Source organism: Capra hircus, chromosome 4, assembly GCF_001704415.2.
Source record: "Capra hircus breed San Clemente chromosome 4, ASM170441v1, whole genome shotgun sequence".
Lineage (NCBI taxonomy): Eukaryota > Metazoa > Chordata > Mammalia > Artiodactyla > Bovidae > Capra > Capra hircus.
Genome location: NC_030811.1, coordinates 18,622,423 through 18,641,281, shown reverse-complemented (window position 1 = coordinate 18,641,281; position 18,859 = coordinate 18,622,423). Strand labels below are relative to the sequence as shown.

General features: G+C 42.2%; 1 protein-coding gene across 1 annotated transcript in view; it reads left to right on the top strand.

Moving 5' to 3' along the window:
• The window catches only part of AKR1D1 (aldo-keto reductase family 1 member D1), a 51,757-nt gene continuing 38,030 nt past the window's right edge, over positions 5,133–18,859 (top strand). The window contains exon 1 of the mRNA XM_005679512.3: positions 5,133–5,318. Within this exon, the coding sequence (XP_005679569.1) occupies positions 5,226–5,318 (93 nt within the window). The 5' untranslated portion in view covers positions 5,133–5,225. The remainder of the gene's footprint in view (positions 5,319–18,859) is intronic.

The following is an 18,859-nucleotide window of genomic DNA, read 5'->3' as shown; positions in this document are numbered from 1 at the left end:
TTTAAACTTAATTCTTACAAGTTAAGATACTAACTGTAACCCCAGGGTAACTATTATTATGGACTGAATTGCATCTCCCCAAAACTCCCAACGTTTTTGGCATTTGGAGATGGGATCTTTGGCAGGTAATTAGATTAGGTCATGTGGGTGAGGTCTTCTTGATGAGGTTTATAACCTTATAAGAAGAGACCAGAGTGTGCTCCTTCTCCCCTCTTCTCTCTCTGTCTTTCTCTTTTTCCCACCATATGAAGAAATAACTAGAAGCCGGCCATCTGCAAGCCAGGAAGAGAACTCTCATCAGGAACTCATTGCCAGTATCTTCACCTTGATATTGTGCTTTTCAGTCTCTGTAACTGTGAAAAATAAATGGCTGTTGTTTAAGCCACATAGTTTATGAGATTTTGTTATAGCCGCTCAATCAGACTAAAGGTTATAAAAATAAATAAATAAAAACAAACACCTTTTAAAGTATACAGAAAAAGAAACAAGATGGGAATCAGAACAGTAAACTAGAAAAAAAAATCACTCACAGAACAAGGCAGTAGTGGAGTAACTGAAGAATAAAAAGACAATAAGACAGAAAACAAGCAGCAAAATTGCAGAAGTAAATATTTTCTTATCAATGATTACGTGAACTGTAAATGGATTGAATCCTCCAGTGAAAGAGAAGAGATTAGTGGACTTCCCTGGTGGTCCAGGAGTTAAGAATTCACCTGCCAATGCAGGGGATATGGGTTCTATCCCTGATCCATGAAGATTCCACGTGCCTCCAGGCAGCTAAGCCTGAGAACTCCAACTACTGAAGCGCCTGCATACAGAGCCTGTACTCAACAAGAGAAACCACTGTGTTGCAACTAAGTAGCTGGAGTAGCTTCAGTTGCAACAACTGGAGAAAGCCCCAGTACAGCAACAAGACATAGCACAGCCAAAAATAAAAATAAATAAATAAATACATTTAAAAAGACAGAGAGATTGGAAAAATAGATTTTTAAAAAATGATCTAAATATATGTTGCTAAAAAGAAACTCACTTTAAATCCAAGGACACAAGTAGACCGAAAATATAAGAAAAAATAAATTCCATGCAATGCAAAATAAGCCAAAAGAAAACTGGGGTGGCTATACTAATATCAGACTAATATAAGTCGACTAATATAGACTTGAAGACAATAATTGTTACAGGACAAAGAAAGGCATTATCAATGCATATTGACAAAAAAGATCAACATGTCAAGATATACTAATTATAAACATATGCCTCTAACAAAAGAACCACAAAATATATGAAGTAAAAACTGATGTAACTAAAAGAAGACATGGTTTTACAGTAACAGTTGGAAACTTCAATACCCCATTCCAAAGGATAGATAAAACAACTAGACAGAAGATAGTTTAAAAACCGAAAATTTGAATCATGCTATGAACCAACTATGTCTAAAAGACGTCTACAGAAGACCAAAACAGCAGATTACATATTTTTCCTCAAGTGCATAAATATCCTTCATGATAGTATGTCAGGCAACAACAACAAATTCAAGTCTCAATAAACTCAAAATGATTGAAGTCATAAAAATTAATCCTGTTTCTATGTATTAGCAATGTACAGCTGGAAACAGGATTTTAAAATGCCATGTACAATAGCTCTAAAAAATAAGTATGTATACCTATAGTTAGACATAAATCTAACAAACAAATACAGGATGTGTATGCTGAAGTTCAAAATGGTGATGACCTAAATAAATAGAAAGAAATACTGTCTTCATGGATTCAAAGGCTCAGTGTAGTAAAGAATAAGAAATTGATCTACAGATTTAACTCAATGAAAAAAAACTCTAGCAGGACATTTGAAGACAAAGAAAAGCTGATTCTAACATTTATGTAGGAATTAAATAAATAAGAATAGCTAAGGCATTTTTGAACTGTGGTGTTGGAGAAGACTCTTGAGAGTCCCTTGGACTGCAAGGAGATCCAACCAGTCCATTCTGAAGGAGATCAGCCCTGGGATTTCTTTGGAAGGAATGATGCTAAAGGTGAAACTCCAGTACTTTGGCCACCTCATGTGAAGAGTTGACTCAATGGAAAACACTCTGATGCTGGGAGGGATTGGGGACAGGATGAGAAGGGGACGACAGAGGATAAGATGGCTGGATAGCATCACTGACTCGATGGACATGAATCTGAGTGAACTCTGCGAGTTGGTGATGGACAGGGAGGCCTGGCGTGCTGCGATTCATGGGGTCGCAAACAGTCAGACACGACTGAACGACTGAACTGAACTGGACTGAACTGCACTGAACTGAACTGAAGGCACTTTTGGAAAAGAATAAGGTTGGATAAATTACACCATATGATTTTAAGGCCTTTTATAAAGTTAAAAGTATCTAGACAATGTGGTGTCAGTGAAGGAAAAGATACATAAATCAATGAAACAAAGTAGAAAGTCCAAAAGTAGGTTTACCCAAATATGACCCTTGATTTTTAACAGTAATGCAAAAGAAATTCAGTGAAGAGAGCATAACATTTTCAACTAATGGAATTGGAGCAATACGATTCCTTTATATAAAACAAAATACTTCTACTTAAACATGCTAAATTATAAAAAAATTTACTCAAAATTGGTCTAAATGGAGAAGATGAAACTATCTAAAACTTTTAGGGATAACATAGAATAAAACTTTTGTGACCTAGAATTCAAAGAGTTCTTTTATATGAAATTCAAAATACAATGTAAATATACTGAATGTTATTAAATTAAAATCTTTTGCTGCATGAAAGGCACAGTCAAGAGAATGAAAAGACAAGCTACATACTGAGAAAAAAATATTTGTAAACCATGTATTCAGTAAAGGACATGTTTTAAGACTTTACTAAGAAATCTTAAAACTCAAGACTACAGGACAAACAACTTCATTTAAAAATGGGCATGGAACCCACGTTTGAACAGGCACTTCACTACAAGGATATGTAGATGGCAAATAAGTATATGAAAAAGTGTTCAACATCATTAACAATGAGATACCGTGACAAAGCTATCAGGATGGTTAAAGTTTAAAAACACTGACAATCTTAAACGCTATCAAGGATATGGAAAAAGAGCAATTCTTATGCGAGGATGCAAGAAGATCCAGTTGTTTTGAAAAGCAGTTTGTCAGCTTCCTACATAGTTAAACACACCACATGACCCAGCAATCCCACTCCTAGGTATTTAGCCAAGAGAAAATGAAAACTAGTGTTCATACCAAAGTCTGTACCACTAAGTCAATCATAGGGGCGGTACAGTGGATAAGAATCGCCTGCCAACGCAGGGGACACTGGTTTGATCCCTGGTCCAGGAAGACTCCACATGCTTCGAAGCAATTAAGCCCATATGCCACCACTACTGAGCCCTGGTACCTACAGCCTGTGCTCCACAACAAGAGAAGCCACCACGGTGAGAAGAATAGAGTAGCCTCTATTCACTGCAGCTAGAGAAACCCTGCATGCAGCAATGAAGACCCAGCACACCCAAAAATAAAATAAACTATTTCTACAAAAGAAACATATATAGTCAACATCTCAGCACACAAAGGTGCACCATAAATGTTTGTTGGATTGAATTACAAACAACTATTCCCCAAATTCTACCCTGCCCCAACCTAGTTGAAATTACTGTCGGCTGGCTGATCATGTGTATGTAAGCAAGAATTAGGTTGTCCTAGAGAGACAGTTAGAGACAAACTTCAAGCTACTTAACCAACATGGACACAGTTATCTTTAAGATCACCACGTCCAGACTCTCATATTACAGCACAGTCCTTTGGAGGAAGACTATAATGAACTTGTGTTAATTGTTTTGCTAACTGTTACTTCTTTCCATTTTTAACAGTCTTCAGAATCTCCCCAAGTGGGATTAAGCCCAACTTCAAATTTAGAAATGACTTCTATTTATTTAAAGCAATCAGCCTTTTATTTTCTCTGACACCTATGATTGACTTAGTGGTTGCTTCCGTGAACTAAAAGAGGCAACTGAGGCCACTGGACCCTATTTCTGGATTACCACATGAGCTATGATGTAAAGTCCCTTTTTTTTGTTAGGTTTGAACTTGGAATCACATCACTCTAAGGACTGGCTACCATCTTTCAGTGATGAGGGAAAAGTCTTCTGAGAGAGTAAGGAGACAGAGAAATGAATTGGAAAATGAGAATTTGGTTCCTGGGCAAATCATTTTCCCCTCCAGTCCAGTTTCCCACTTAAATTCCTTCCTTGTGTATATGCTCAGTCATGGCCGACTCTTTGCGATCCCATGGACTGCAGCCTGCCAGGCTGCCTCTTCTGTCCATGGAATTTCCCAAGCAAGAGTACTGGAGTGGGTTGTCACTTTGAGCTCCAGGGGATCTTCCCTATCCAGGGACCAAACTCATATCTCTTGTGTCTCCTGCATTAGCAGGTGGATTCCTTACCACTGAGTTACCTGGGAAGCACTCCTACTTAACTAGGTAATAAAATTTCCAAACCCTTTCCCAGTCCTGCTAGCTTGAATCTCTAGGGAAGTCCTGGAAAACTTACTCTAGTTTCAGCTGGTGGAGAAGGCAATGGCACTCCACTCCAGTATTCTTGCCTGGAAAATCCCATGGACGGAGGAGGCTGGTAAGGCTGCAGTCCATGGGGTCACTAAGAGTCAGACATGACTGAGAGACTTCACTTTCACCTTTGACTTTCATGCATTGGAGAAGGAAATGGCAACCCACTCCAGTGTTCTTGCCTGGAAAATCCCAGGGATGGTGGAGCCTGGTGGGCTGCTGTCTATGGGGTCACACAGAGTCGAATACGACTGAAGGGACTTAGCAGCAGCAGCAGTCTCACCTGAAGCTAGCCTTAAGGCCCATAGATTTTTTAAAAAGAATTTGTGTTACGTCTGTTATTTGCTGACAAAAGCATCCTGTAAGAAGTCAGATTGCTTCCTTTTATCTTTAAAATCAATTATTTGTAGAGATGTAAGCATAAGATCTCAATGGGTTATTACCTACATGCTTTTCATAAGTTCAAAGGACAATCTCAGTTAGGATTTCCAGAACAACCTGAAAAAAAAAAAAAAAAAAACAAGTTGAGAAATCTCTTCCCTCCCACTGCTCCTCCCTCCGGCTGTCCTTTCTTTGATTAAATAGGCATTAGCACACCTTCTCAAAAGGACTGCTCTGTGGAGTTCACTATCATCTCTGCAAATTTGAAACCTCAGACTCTCCCAGATGCACCTCAGCACTGTAAATCACCGCATACCTCTAAGTGATGGGAATAGTATTCCTATCATTGGACTTGGTACCTACTCGGAACCTATATCGGTAAGCTTGTCTCTCCCTCTTTTTTTTAAATGAATGCTTTCCTAAAGGATCTGCCATTCATTTTGAGTGGACTTCACTGATTTAATTTTTGTAGTAATGAATGGAGCCTTGAAGGACAGCTATCTGGCTGAATGAGTACTGAGCCAGAGGTTAAATCGGTTTATGATTTAAAAGTATCTTGACAACGAATGGGACCTTTCTGCTTCTTTTACTAAAATTCGGCCTGAATACTGATTATTAGATTGAACTGAAGCACATAAAATTTCTGAGTTTCTGGTTTATGATTTTCTTTAAGCTCATATTTGAGAATTTTTAGTTCAGTCTGACAAAACTTTTAGTGAAAACCTACCATATATGAAGCACTAGGGGCTTCTCAGGTGGCACAGTGGTAAAGAGCCCGCCTGCCAATACAGGAGACATAAGAGAAGCAGGTTCAATCCCTGGATTGGGAAGGTCCTGTGGAGAAGGAAATAGCTACCTATTTCAGTATTCTTGCCTGGAAAATCCCATGGACAGAGGAGCCTGGCAGGATAGGGCCATGGGATCACAAAGAGTTGGACATGACTGAGCAACTGAACTGAACTGAACCAAAATAAAGGGCAGTATGTCTAGAAATGCTACTGAAATTTGAATGATCCTGAGTGAATGAACTCTGTTGAGCTAAGTTAGGCAGAGTTGAGGCAGGACATTGTAGACAGAGAGGGAAGCATAGAAACACAAAGTTAACAATCTAAATGCCTCTGCTGAATTCTTCAATGTGCATGCCTGCCTCCGTGCTCAGACACTCAGTATGGCTCCCGATAAATTAGAGGGTGGAGGACACACTCACTATTCACACCTGGGACTTTATGGTTCAGTCAAAACCTGTCAGTTCAGCAGCATCCACCACCACTCTTCCACCTCTCCCCACGCGTGAAATATAGCTCCTCGAATAACTCACCTATCTCCATGACCTTGAACATGCTGCTTTCCACCTGGAACAGCCTTTCTCCTGAGCTGGTTAATTTTTACTAAACCTGCAAGGCTCAGCTGAAGGATTCCTCTCCTTAGAAACCTACCTCCCAGCCACCACAGGGTGCCCCTCCTGTGTGTTCAGGAACGGCTTTGTGCTCAACTCTATTGAAGCAGTTATCACACTGCATTGTAACCATTGCTTCTCCGCAGCCTTCCCCACGAGATGTAAAATCCATTAGGAAAGAGACCATTTCTTGTTCAGCTCTATACTCCCAGTATAGTGTTTGGCATGTGCTGGGTGTTCAGCTAATGCTTGTTAAGTGAATGAATTTGTGAAAGGAGATGCATATATATATGGCTTCTGAGGTGGCAAAGTGGTAAAGAATCCGCCTACAATGTAGGCGATTCGAGTTTGATCTCTGAGTTGGGAAGATCCCTTGGAGAAGGAAATGGCAACCCACTCCAGTATCCTTGCCTGGAAAATTCCATGGACAGAGGAGCCTGGCAGGCTACAAGTCCAAGAGGTTACAGAATTGGACACAGCTGAGTGTGCATGCACACCTGTGTGTGTGTGTGTGTGTGTGTGTGCGCGCACACACACACGCATCAGAGGCCATGGAGATGTAAAGGTTTACAATAATAATGGCTTAAATTTTCTTAATACCTAACCATGTGCCAGGAACTAGTTCTTTACAGTACATGCATTTTCTGATTTAATCCTCACAACATTATGAAATACTATTTTATCCTGTTTTACAGATGAGGAAACAGAGGCATTGAGATATAAAATAAAATCTCCCAAACCTAAAGAAGAGAACTGGAATGTGAACCTAGGTAGTTTGGTCCCAGATTGTACCTTCTGAATCTCTATACTATATTGCCTGTTATAACTATCTGTTATGTCAATGAGGCTGCATATGTTTATTACTTTCTCTGTGTATTTCTATATATGAAAGTATGTAGGTCTATATATCCAGAAAGTACTTAGGATGAATACATGGGTAGATAGATAGTTAGGTAGATGGGGAGAATGATAGATCTAGGATATGAATCTGATTATTTCACTCCTCTGTTTAATTATTTCAATGACTCCCTATCAATTATATGACTTCTTACTTGTCATCTATCATTCTTTCTACCTATCTCCTGAAACTCAGTGGGGCTCCAAGTGTTGCATTTACCAATAAAAATTATTAAGTGCCTAGTAATATTAAATGCTACAGGTTAGAGACATTCAAAAGCAGTCGTGTGTCATCCCAAAAAAGGCTGTAACTCATTTCAGAAGATAAGACATACTGCAATTAGAGAATATGGCATTAGTGCCATCCTCTACTGCGGTGCACCAGCTGCGTTTGCGATCAGAAATGCAGAGCTAATCCTACGTCTCACAAAATTCAAAGGTGAAGAACACAGCCCACCATGGAAGATTTGGGGGAGGAAGAGACAAGGAGCAAGGTTTCTCTTAGCCAGAGCACTCCTTACATTCTGTTCAAAGCCACATAACAGACAATTCCCTCACCACCGACCCAGGACTGAAGAGGCAGACACTAGGGGTACCTGTGCCCAAGTCAGTCGCTGGGAAATCAAAGTATCGTATTAGATTTAATGTCAGACTCTTTGTCTGAGGGCTGCAATCTGAGGCCCAGATTCAGTCTTCTCCCCTTATTGTGCCTGAGGTTATTTACAAAACCTTTCATCTCTCAAGAGATGGAAGGAGAATGACAGGCTGAAGTAACTGAAATCCTTTACAGTTTGTGTATATATAATCAAGTCAGTCAGTATTTGTCCTGGGATCCTGTTCCATTTTGATACAGGAGTTAGAGAGCAGCAGGCGCCAGGGAAAGATCTAGGCTTATCTTGAGGGAAGGCTGGGTGGGTACAGAGGTGAAAGGCAGAGATAAAGAAGATTTAACTCCAAGCTCTCCTCTGGCGTCTTCTGGGACTCCACTGTTGCACAGGTAGCAGGAACTGTAGCTCAGCAGCCCAGAGGAACGTTACCACACAGTTGTGTGAGGCCAGCCAGCCCAGCTTCTTCTGATTTACAAAGACTTTTTTCTCTCTCTCTTAATATGCCCAACTTATAAAGATTGTTCATACCTATAGAGTCAGGGGATTTGAGACGAAACAAACATTTAGTAGCATCAAGTTCTCTGTGCACTTCCTCACTGGAGGATCACTAATGAAACCTGAAATGTGCACATCATCTCTGTACTGTTTCTCTAAGACAGCTTCCCAGAATGTTTTCATATAGGGATGAGATTATCTATAGTAGCCTCCCAATAGATCACTCTTCTTCCTCTCTCTATATATACCTCTGTCGGAGAAAGTCTGATAGGCAAGAGTTTTGAATGCTGTTCTTTTTTCTGCTTTGATAAAAATTAATTTGATTTTTTACCGCATATCAGCCCATGAGTTAATAACCAATGTTTTTCAAAAACTTCAAATAAAACTCAAGAATGTTACTAAGTGTGTAAATGACACAAATATAGGAACAACTGCAAGTATTTTGGAAAATGGGCAATAATTCAGTAAATAATTTTGTGTGCCTAACCATGTATGAGTGGGTTCCCAGGTGGCTTAGTGGTAAAAGAATCCTCCTGCCAAACAGGAGACACAGGTTTGACTCCTGGGTTGGGAAGATCCCATGGAGAATGAAATGGCAACCCACTCCAGTATTCTTGCCTGGGGAATCCCATAGACAGAGGAGCCTGGTGGGCTACAGTCCATGGGATCACAAAGAGTTGGATACAACTTAGTGAAAGTCCCTCAGTCATGTCTGACTCTTTGCGACCACATGGACTGACTTATACAGCCCATTGAATTCTCCAGGCCAGAATACTGGAGTGGGTAGCCTTTCCCTTCTCCATGGGATCTTCCCAATCCAGGGATCAAACTCAGCTCTCCCACATTCTTTACCATTCTTTACCCAACCCAGGAATTGAACTGGGGTCTCCTGCATTGCAGGTGGATTCTTTACGAACTGACTTAGTGACTAAGCAACAGGTGTATGAGGCATTTTTCTAAGCAACACAGGGATGAAAACTATGGGTTAGAAACAGGGACTTAAAATCTGTGAGTGACTTAAGGCAGAAAAAATAAATGCACATAAAAATAAAACATAAGGAAAAGCTGAAGTGCTTTAAGAGAGACAGCACTTATTTGAAGATGAAAGTAACAAAAGTTACAGGGTTATAACTGAGGCAGTACCCCTTCCTGGGTGGCCCAGGTTAAGATTTCTGTCACTATACACAATTGTCACACTCTGAAGAGTGAGTCAAAAGCTTTGCACATGGGGCAGACAGAGGGAAGTCCAAGTCCTTAAGTACAAACCAAGGAGGAGCCTAAAACATCAAGGGGACTCTGTGATGGAATACTGCAGTGAGGAAGAGAGATTGGTGTCAACCCTGAACACATGGGCAAGTGAGAATTTAAAACCAAGGAGTAGGGTCTGGGTCCATGAGTACAAATTATTAAAAGGAAACTTGGGGAATAAGAGACTGCTGCAGCTGCTGCTGCTAAGTCACTTCAGTCGTATCCTACTCTGCGACCCCATAGATGGCAGCCCACCAGGCTCCCCCGTCCCTGGGATTCTCCAGGCAAGAACACTGGAGTGGGTTGCCATTTCCTTCTCCAGTGCATGAACGTGAAACGTGAAAGTGAAGTCACTCAGTCGTGTCCGACTTTTCGGGACCCCATGGACTGCAGCCCAGGCTCCTCCATCCATAGGATTTTCCAGTCAAGAGTACTGGAGTGGGGTGCCATTGCCTTCTCCGGGGAATAAGGAACAATTCTTGCTAAAGCAACCTAACAGGATTCTTGCTGAAAAGAGGGAGTGACTAGACATCTGGGACACAGTTCAGTTCAGTTCAGTTAAGTCACTCAGTTGTGTCTGACACTTTGCAACCCCATGAACCGCAGCACGCCAGGCCTCCCTGTCCATCAACAACACCCAAACCCATGTTCATTGAGTTGGTGATGTCATCCAACCATCTCATCCTCTGTCGTCCCCTTCTCCTCCTGCCCTCAATCTTTCCCAGCATCAGGGTCTTTTCAAATGAGTCAGCTCTTTGCATCAGGTAGCCAAAGTATTGGAGCTTCACCTTCAAGATCAGTCCTACCAATGAACACCCAGGACTGATTTCCTTTAGGATGGACTTGTTGGATCTCTGCTGTCCAAGGAACTCTCAAGAGTCTTTTCCAACACCACAGTTCAAAAGCATTAATTCTTCAGCACTCAGCTTTCTTTATAGTCCAACTCTCACATCCATACATAACCACTAGAAAAAACATAGCCTTGACCAGATGGACCTTTGCTGACAAAGTAATGTGTCTGCTTTTTAACATGTTGTCTAGGTTGGTCATAACTTTCCTTCGAAGGAGTAAGCGTCTTTTAATTTCATGGTTGCAGTCACCATCTGCAGTGATTTTGGAGCCCAAAAAATAAAGTCTGACACTGTTTCCACTGTTTCCCCATCTATTTGCTATGAAGTGATGGGACCAGATGCCATGATCTTCATTTTCTTAATGTTGAGCTTTAAGCCAACTTTTTCACTCTCCTCTTTCACTATTATCAAGAGGCTTTTTAGTTCCTCTTCACTTTCTGCCATAAGGGTGGTGTCATCTGCATATCTGAGGTGATTGATATTTCTCCTGGCAATCTTGATTCCAGCTTGTGTTTCTTCTAGTCCAGCATTTCTCATGATGTACTCTGCGTATAAATTAAATAAGCAGGGTGACAATATACAGCCTTGACATACTCCTTTTCCTATTTGGAACCAGTCTGTTGTTCCATGTCCAGTTCTAATGGTTGCTTCCTGATTTGCATACAGGTTTCTCAAGAGGCAGGTCAGGTGTTCTGGTATTCCCATCTCTTTCAGAATTTTCCACAGTTTGTTGTGATCCGCACAGTCAAAGGCTTTGGCATAGTCAATAAAGCAGAAATAGACGTGTTTCTGGAACTCTCTTGCTTTTTCCATGATCCAGCCAATATTGGCAATTTGATCTCTGGTTTCTCTGCCTTTTCTAAAACCAGCTTGAACATTAGGGAGTTCACAGTTCACGTATTGCTGAAGCCTGGCTTGGAGAATTTTGAGCATTACTTTACTAGCATGTTAGATGAGTGCAATTGTGTGGTAGTTTGAGCATTCTTTTGCATTGCCTTTCTTTGGGATTGGAATGAAAACTGACCTTTTCCAGTCCCGTGGCCACTGCTGAGTTTTCCAAGTTTTCTGGCATATTGAGTGCAGCACTTTCAAAGCATCATCTTTCAGAATTTAAAAGAGCTCAACTGGAATTCCATCACCTCCACTAGCTTTGTTCATACTGATGCTTCCTAAGACCCGCTTGAGTTCACATTCCTGGATGTCTGGCTCTAGGTGAGTGATCACACCATTGTGATTATCTGAGTCATGAAGATCTTTTTTGTACAGTTCTTCTGTGTATTCTTGCCACCTCTTCTTAACATCTTCTGCTTCTGTTAGGTCTCTATCATTGCTGTCCTTTATTGAGTTCATCTTTGCATGAAATGTTCCCTTGGTATCTCTAATTTTCTTGAAGAGATCTCTAGTCTTTCCCATTCTATTGTTTCCCTCTATTTCTTTGCACTGATTGCTGAGGAAGGCTTTCTTATCTCTCCTTGCTATTCTTTGGAACTCTGCATTCAGATGGGTATATCTTTCCTTTTCTCCTTTGCTTTTCACTTCTCTTCTTTTCACAGCTATTTGTAAGCCCTCAGACAGCCTTTTTGCTTCTTTGCATCTTTTTCTTGGGGATGTTGATTCCTGTCTCCTGTACAATGTCACGAAGCTCCGTCCATAGTTCACCAGGCACTCTGCCTATCAGATCTAGTCCCTTAAATCTATTTCTCACTTCCACTGTATAGTCATAAGGGATTTGATTTAGGTCATACCTGAATGGTCTAGTGGTTTTCCCTACTTTCTTCAATTTAAGTCTGAATTTGGCAATAAGGGGTTCATGATCTTAGCCACAGTCAGCTCCTGGTCTTGTTTTTGCTGACTGAATAGAGCTTTTCCTACTTTGGCCTCAAAGAATATAATCAATCTGATTTTGGTGTTGACCATCTCGTGATGTCCATGTGTAGAGTCTTCTCTTGTGTTGTTTGAAGAGGGTGCTTGCTATGACCAGTGTATTCTCTTGGCAGAACTGTATTAGCTTTTGCCCTGGTTCATTCTGTACTCCAAGGCCAAATTTGCCTGTTACTCCAGTTGTTTCCTGGGGCACAGTGGAGTATGAGAAACATGATTTCATATCAAGCGTGAAGAGATATAGATGGTGAGAGGGTGTGGTTACACTGACATAGCAGAATTCTTGCTATACTTGGACAGAGCAGAAATAAGTATGAAAGTCCATGTTCGAAAAGAGTTCAAAGGAGCCTGATTAGAGGCTGGTCCATGAAAGAATCATTGTCAGGGTTGAGGCTGTTTTCACAGTCTCTGCCTAAAGGGACCAAGGATGAGGCAGGAACCATAAGTAAATGGTCCTGGAGAGCCAAGTCTGATTCTCAGCTTTGTTCTGCTTTCCCATTTTGATAATAGATATGAGTGCAAGCAGAGGTAAAGAATCTGTTTGCCAATGCAGGAGATGCAGGAGGCTTGGTTTCAATCCAGGAGTCAGGAAGCTCCCCTGGAGAAGGGCATGGCAACCCACTTCCATATTCTTGCCTGGAGAATCCCATAGACAAAGGAGCCTGGTGGGCTACAGTCCAGGGGTTTGCAAAGATTCGGACATGGTTGCACATGCACACGTATATGTATAAGCGCAAGAAATGCTTTCTTCTTCACTACAAAATGAAACCAAACACACAAAAAACAAACAAAAACACATGCACGTAACACTCAGGAGACGACTGACGGTACAAGACACAATAAAGTACCAGGGATTTCATGCGCTGTTCTAAACGAACATGGCAATTTCTCCACTACAGCCAGTGGTCATTCATAAACAAAAGTTCAGTGTGGCCTGATCTCACATTTTTCAGAGAATTTTGTAAAGTAATTAACATTTTTTAAGTAATGGCAACTCGTTTATATTATTGTAAAAAACTGTGTGGGCTAGTATTTTAAGGGTCAAAGAAAGTAATTCAGCTGGGGTTTGTTTTTACTTTTAGTAGAGTGAATTTTCTGAGTTTCATGCAGCACTTGTGACCCCTTCACACTCACTCCCGTCACAGAAACCCTGGCTCTTAGAAATCAAATACCAAGAACTGACTTCTGCATTTTATGTCATTCCTCTCCAGAGGCAATGAATACTGTGCATCAAACTGGGGAAAAAAAAAAAAAAGGCTTGGTGGTTGAGGTAGATGGTAATAAAACAAAATACCAGGGAGAAAAACGTAGATTCATATTTCAAAGCCATTAACCTGCCAAAGTTAAAATGGATTAAAATGAGCAGAGATGAAATATACAGAGATCAAGTGAGATGGCTTCCGTAATAAATCAGGCAAAAAGTAATAAGAACTTGAACTTGGTTGGTGGCTCTGAGGAATATAATTTGGCTGGAGCCTAGAAAAGGAATAACCTGGCTGAAGGACACAAATCATGGAGTAGATTCTACAAAGCTCCAGCTACCAATTGGGTCCAAAACAAAGGAGAATGAATAGTAGCTCCAAGGACAAACATGGATGTTCCATGCCCAGGTTACTACATTCTTTGGATCTAAGGTTTTGAGTTTATCTGAGTGACTTACTTTTTATTTTTCACCTACTTCCTTATTTTTTTTTTAACACTTAAAAATCTGAAATATACAGAGGGGTGAGTACTTCTTCATTCTTATTTATTTTTATTGAAGTATAGTTGTTTTATAATGTCAATTTCTGTTGTATAGCAAAGTGATTTGGTTATACATGTATATACATTCTTTTAAATATTTTTTTTCCATTATGGTTTATCATAGGGTATTTTTTAAATAGGGGAATACTTTTAAAGCCAACGTCTGAGTAACCACCACACAGATCCAAAATTAGATGCACCCACCCACAGAAACCCTCTGTGTGCCCTTTCCAGTCCAAAGCCCTCCTTTCCTCAAGAGGTAATTGGTCTTCTAACTCTAATGGCAACTATTTTCTTGCTTTTTTCTAAAGGTCATTCAACTTTTTTCAGGTAGATTGCCTGGTTCCTCTTCATTTAGTTGTTCTTGTGGGTTGTCATCTTGTTCCTTCACTTGCAACATATTTATTTGTCATCTTGTTTTATCTAATTTCCTGTGTTTCTGGTCTCCTTTCCATAGGCTGCAGGATCTTAGTTTCTCTTGCTTCTGTCCCACTGCCCACTGGTGCAGGTTGGTCTAGGGGTTTGCGCAGGCTTCCTGGTAGAAGGGCCAGGTGCCTGCCCTCTGGTGGTGGAGCTGGGTCTTGTCCTTCTGATGGGCAGGGCCATGTCAATGGGTGTGTTTTGAGATGGCTCTGAGCTGGGAGGGATTGGGGGGCAGGAGGAGAAGGGGACGACAGAGGATGAGATGGCTGGATGGCATCACTGACTCGATGCACGTGAGTCTGAGTGAACTCCGCGAGTTGGTGATGGACAGGGAGGCCTGGCGTGCTGCGATTCATGGGGTCGCAAAGAGTCGGACACGGACTGAGCGACTGAACTGAACTGAACTGAGCTCAGTACTCAAAAGACGGTACAACCTGTCTTCGAATGGGTGGAGCTGTGTTCCTACCTTGTTGGTTGCTTGGCTTGAGGCTTTCCAGCACTGGAGCATGCAGGTTGATGGATGGGGCTGTCTTGGTGCTGAAATGCAGACATTTCAGAGAGCTCACTCCAGTCAGTATTCCCTGCGGCTTCTGTTACCAGTGTCCTTGCCCCAACAGTGAGTTATAGTCTACCTTCATCTCCCCGAGAGACCCTCCAAGCCCAGTATGTTGGTCTAGCCCGGGTTCTCATGGGGGTGCTCCTTTGTACTGGGTCCCAGTGCACATGAGACCTTGTGTGTGCCCTCCGAGAGTTGCTGTTGTTCAGTTACCGACTCTTTGTGACCCCACGGACTGCAGCATGCCAGGCTTCCCTGTCCTTCACCACACCCCAGAGCTTGCTCAAACCCATGTCCATCCAGTTGGTGATGCTGTCCAACCATCTCATCCTCTGTCATCCCCTTCTCCTACTGCCTTCAATCTTTCCCAGCATCAGGGTCTTTTCAAATGAGTCGAATCTTCGCATCAGGTGGCCAAAGTATTGGAGTTTCAGCCTCAGCATCAGACCCTCCAATTGAATATTCAGGATTGATTTCCTTTAGGATTGACTAGTTTGATCTCCTTGCTGTCCAAAGGACTCACAAGAGTCTTTTCCAACACCACAGCTCAAAAGCATCAATTCTTTGGCTCTCAGCCTTCCGTATGGGCCAACTTTCACATCCAGACATGACTATTAGAAAAATCATAGCTTTTACTATTTGGACTTAAGTCAATAAAGTAATGTCTCTGCTTTTGGATATACTGTCTAGGTTGGTCATAACTTTCCTTCCAAGGAGCAAGCATCTTTTAATTTTATGGCTGCAGTCACCATCTGCAGTGATTTTGGAGCCCAAGGAAATAAAGTCTGTCACTGTTTCTTGCCCTCCAGGAGTGGAGTTTCTGTTTCCCTAGCCCTGTGGAGCTCTTGCTTTCAAGTCTCACTGGCCTTCACAGCTAAACGCTCCTGGGGTTCTTCCTCCTAATACTAAACTCTCTGACTGTCACGGAGGGCTCTTTTTATGTGGCAGCTCCCCTGTGCAGCCTGCATGGATTTAATATTTTTCGGTGTGAGGGTTGCTTTTAGTATCGATATCTGCATGTGGCTGATGCTGTGGTGACCAGAGCTATACTGGATATGGATCAGGGCCTCCCCTTTGCTCTGTGGTTGTCCCTGCTCCATCAAGGTGGGGTCTGCTCCCTAGTTGTTGTAGTAGAGTCCTCCCCCCCAGATCTGTTTCTTGGTTGTATTTCTGATCTGCGGTGTGAGGGAGGCAGAAGTGGAGCACTCCCACTGGGAGAGAAGCCGCTCAGCGACTTCTCCCCTGGAGCTGGTCACCTATGGGTGTCCTCTGTTGGGCCACCTTTCACCTGTTGTGCAAGCTCTCAGATTACACACTTGGTACTGCTTTCAGCCCCACCTTCATGCCAGCAGCTGGCCTTGTGTCTCTCAGATATTGTTTTCACCAGGCCACCAGGACAGATCCACTGAAGTCAGCTCCCAGGTTGCAGTAATCATGGATTTGGCCCTCTATGGGCACTATGGAGGCAGCTCAGACTCTGGCCTGGCCCAACCCCCCTGTTTAAGTGCCCACAAAGTCTACAGCTGCTAAAGCTAGGCCCTTCTTGGACATAGGAGCCCCCGTTGTCTGTTTAGAAGTTTTGCAGGCACTGAACTTACAAAGCTGGTCTCAGAGGTGTCAAGTTGCAGTTTTTGCAGTTATGAGAAGAGATTTCAGCTTTTCTTCCTTAGTTGCATGGCCCTTGGGGCTCAGCTATAGTTTGAGCACCATCCCCACGTGTGGACCACACAAGGGGTCTGCTCCCAAGGCTGTCCTGGTGCACATAAGTCAGCCTTAGTGAGGAGGGGAGTGCGGATGCAGTGGTGGCCAGGGTCACAAGAAGGAAGCCTTTCCTAGTGCCCAGGGAGGCAAGGGCCACGTGTGGGGAGAGAGGCTTCAGTGGTGGTCCCATCTCTTGCATGTCACTTAACAATGGTGCTTCACTTCTACAGTGGTCTGCGTTTCCTCCACAAGCATTCTCAGCTGCATTTTTCCTCACTCCCACCCCCTTAGGCTGTCTCCTCATAGCCAAGAGCAGTGCTCTCCACAGGCCTGCTCACCAAACCCCCAGTTCAGCACCCAGCCCTCATGTGCACTGGCAACACACCTCTCAGGCTGGGGCATGCAAGGTTGTGGCACAGACCATCTGCAGGTCTCAGCATCCTGCCTCAGTCAGTTCAGTCGCTCAGTCGTGTCCAACTCTTTGCAACCCGATGGACCACAGCATGCCAGGCTTCTCTGTCCAACACTAACTCCCGGAGTTTACTCAAACTCATGTCCATCGCATTGGTGATGCCACCAACCATACGATCCTCTTTTGGCCCCTTCTCTTCCCACCTTCAATCTTTTCCAGTATCAGGGTCTTTTCAAATGAGTCAGTGGTTTGCATCAGGTGGCCAAAGCATTGGAATTTCAGCTTCAGCATCAGAACTTCCAATGAATATTCAGGATTAGTTTCCTTTGGGATGGACTGGTTGGATCTCCTTGCTGTCCAAGGGACTCTCAAGAGTCTTCTCCAACACCACAGTTCAAAAGCATCAATTCTTCAGCACTCAGCTTTCTTTATAGTCCAACTCTCACATCCATACATGACCACTAGAAAAAACATAGCCTTGACCAGATGGACCTTTGCTGACAAATTTTGACTGTTGTTGGATTTCTTAGAAATGGAAACATACTGAATGCACTATTTTTTGATTTGCCTCTTTTTCCTAATATTATGTTGTAAGATTCACCATGTTATTGCTTCATCGGCCATTTTTATTGCTGCATAACATTTACTTAAAAGAATATATCAGTATCTGTTGGGAGCCAGCGTAAGGAACTCCGCCCATGGCAAAGGTCACGAGGAAGGAAGCTTGGCATACACAAAGGTGTGATCAAGTCTCAGGAAACCCCCTGTTCCCGAGCATCTACCCCCCAAACCAGAGTACTTTACGGGGAGCTCTCCCCCATAACCATTTCTCTCAGAGGAGTTAACTTGCAGCTCCAGTTAATAAAAATTCCTGGGCATACAAGAGTGTTTCAACTTACGAACTCTGGAGGTTCTCTGGCCTGCCTGATCAGGCTTGTCCGGCCGCATGTGATTGTTTACAGCCTCCCAACTGTGAGAGGCATGGGATGTTTTAAAACTTTCTAAATACAGACTCTTTTGAGAAGTTAGAAGATCATTAGTATAGTATTAGTAGGTTGATTAGGAATTATATTGGTGAAGGGTTTTTTCATTTGTCCTGCCAATAATTACTGCTAATTCCCTGCCCTGGGTGTGACAAGGATGTCTCAGGTCAAACCTCTCTGCTGACAGACTAGCTTGTGTGACAGCCTCTCAGCCATAAACAGCACAGAGAGTTTGGAGTATTAGCATAGGGCTTTTTTCATTGATGAGTAAATGATTGCCATCAGGCCTCCATATCCTTAGGCACCCGGGACTATATTAATCAATGTATTTGGAATATAGAAAAGGAAATAGAGTAGTTTTTGATGTTAGCAAACTAGACTTTTTGAGTTAATGAATCTTCTCTTTTGTTATAGATCACTGTACTTTGTTATAAATCACTATAAATCACTGTGTCCTGGCTATGCAAAAATGTAACTTTATCACTATCTTAAAACAAAATAGATCTTAAGGGGAACATTGGTGAAGGGTTTACATTTGTTGAGCCAATATTTGCTGCTAAAACTTCCTATTCCTGCTCTTATAATGAATATAACTAGCATATAGGAAAAATAAGTATTAACCTTTAAGATTAATCATGTTAAACCTTAGGTTAAGTAAATTCCTTTCTTGATTGTAACTCACTACACCCTCACCCTATAGGAATGCAACTTTATTTGGAGGGTGG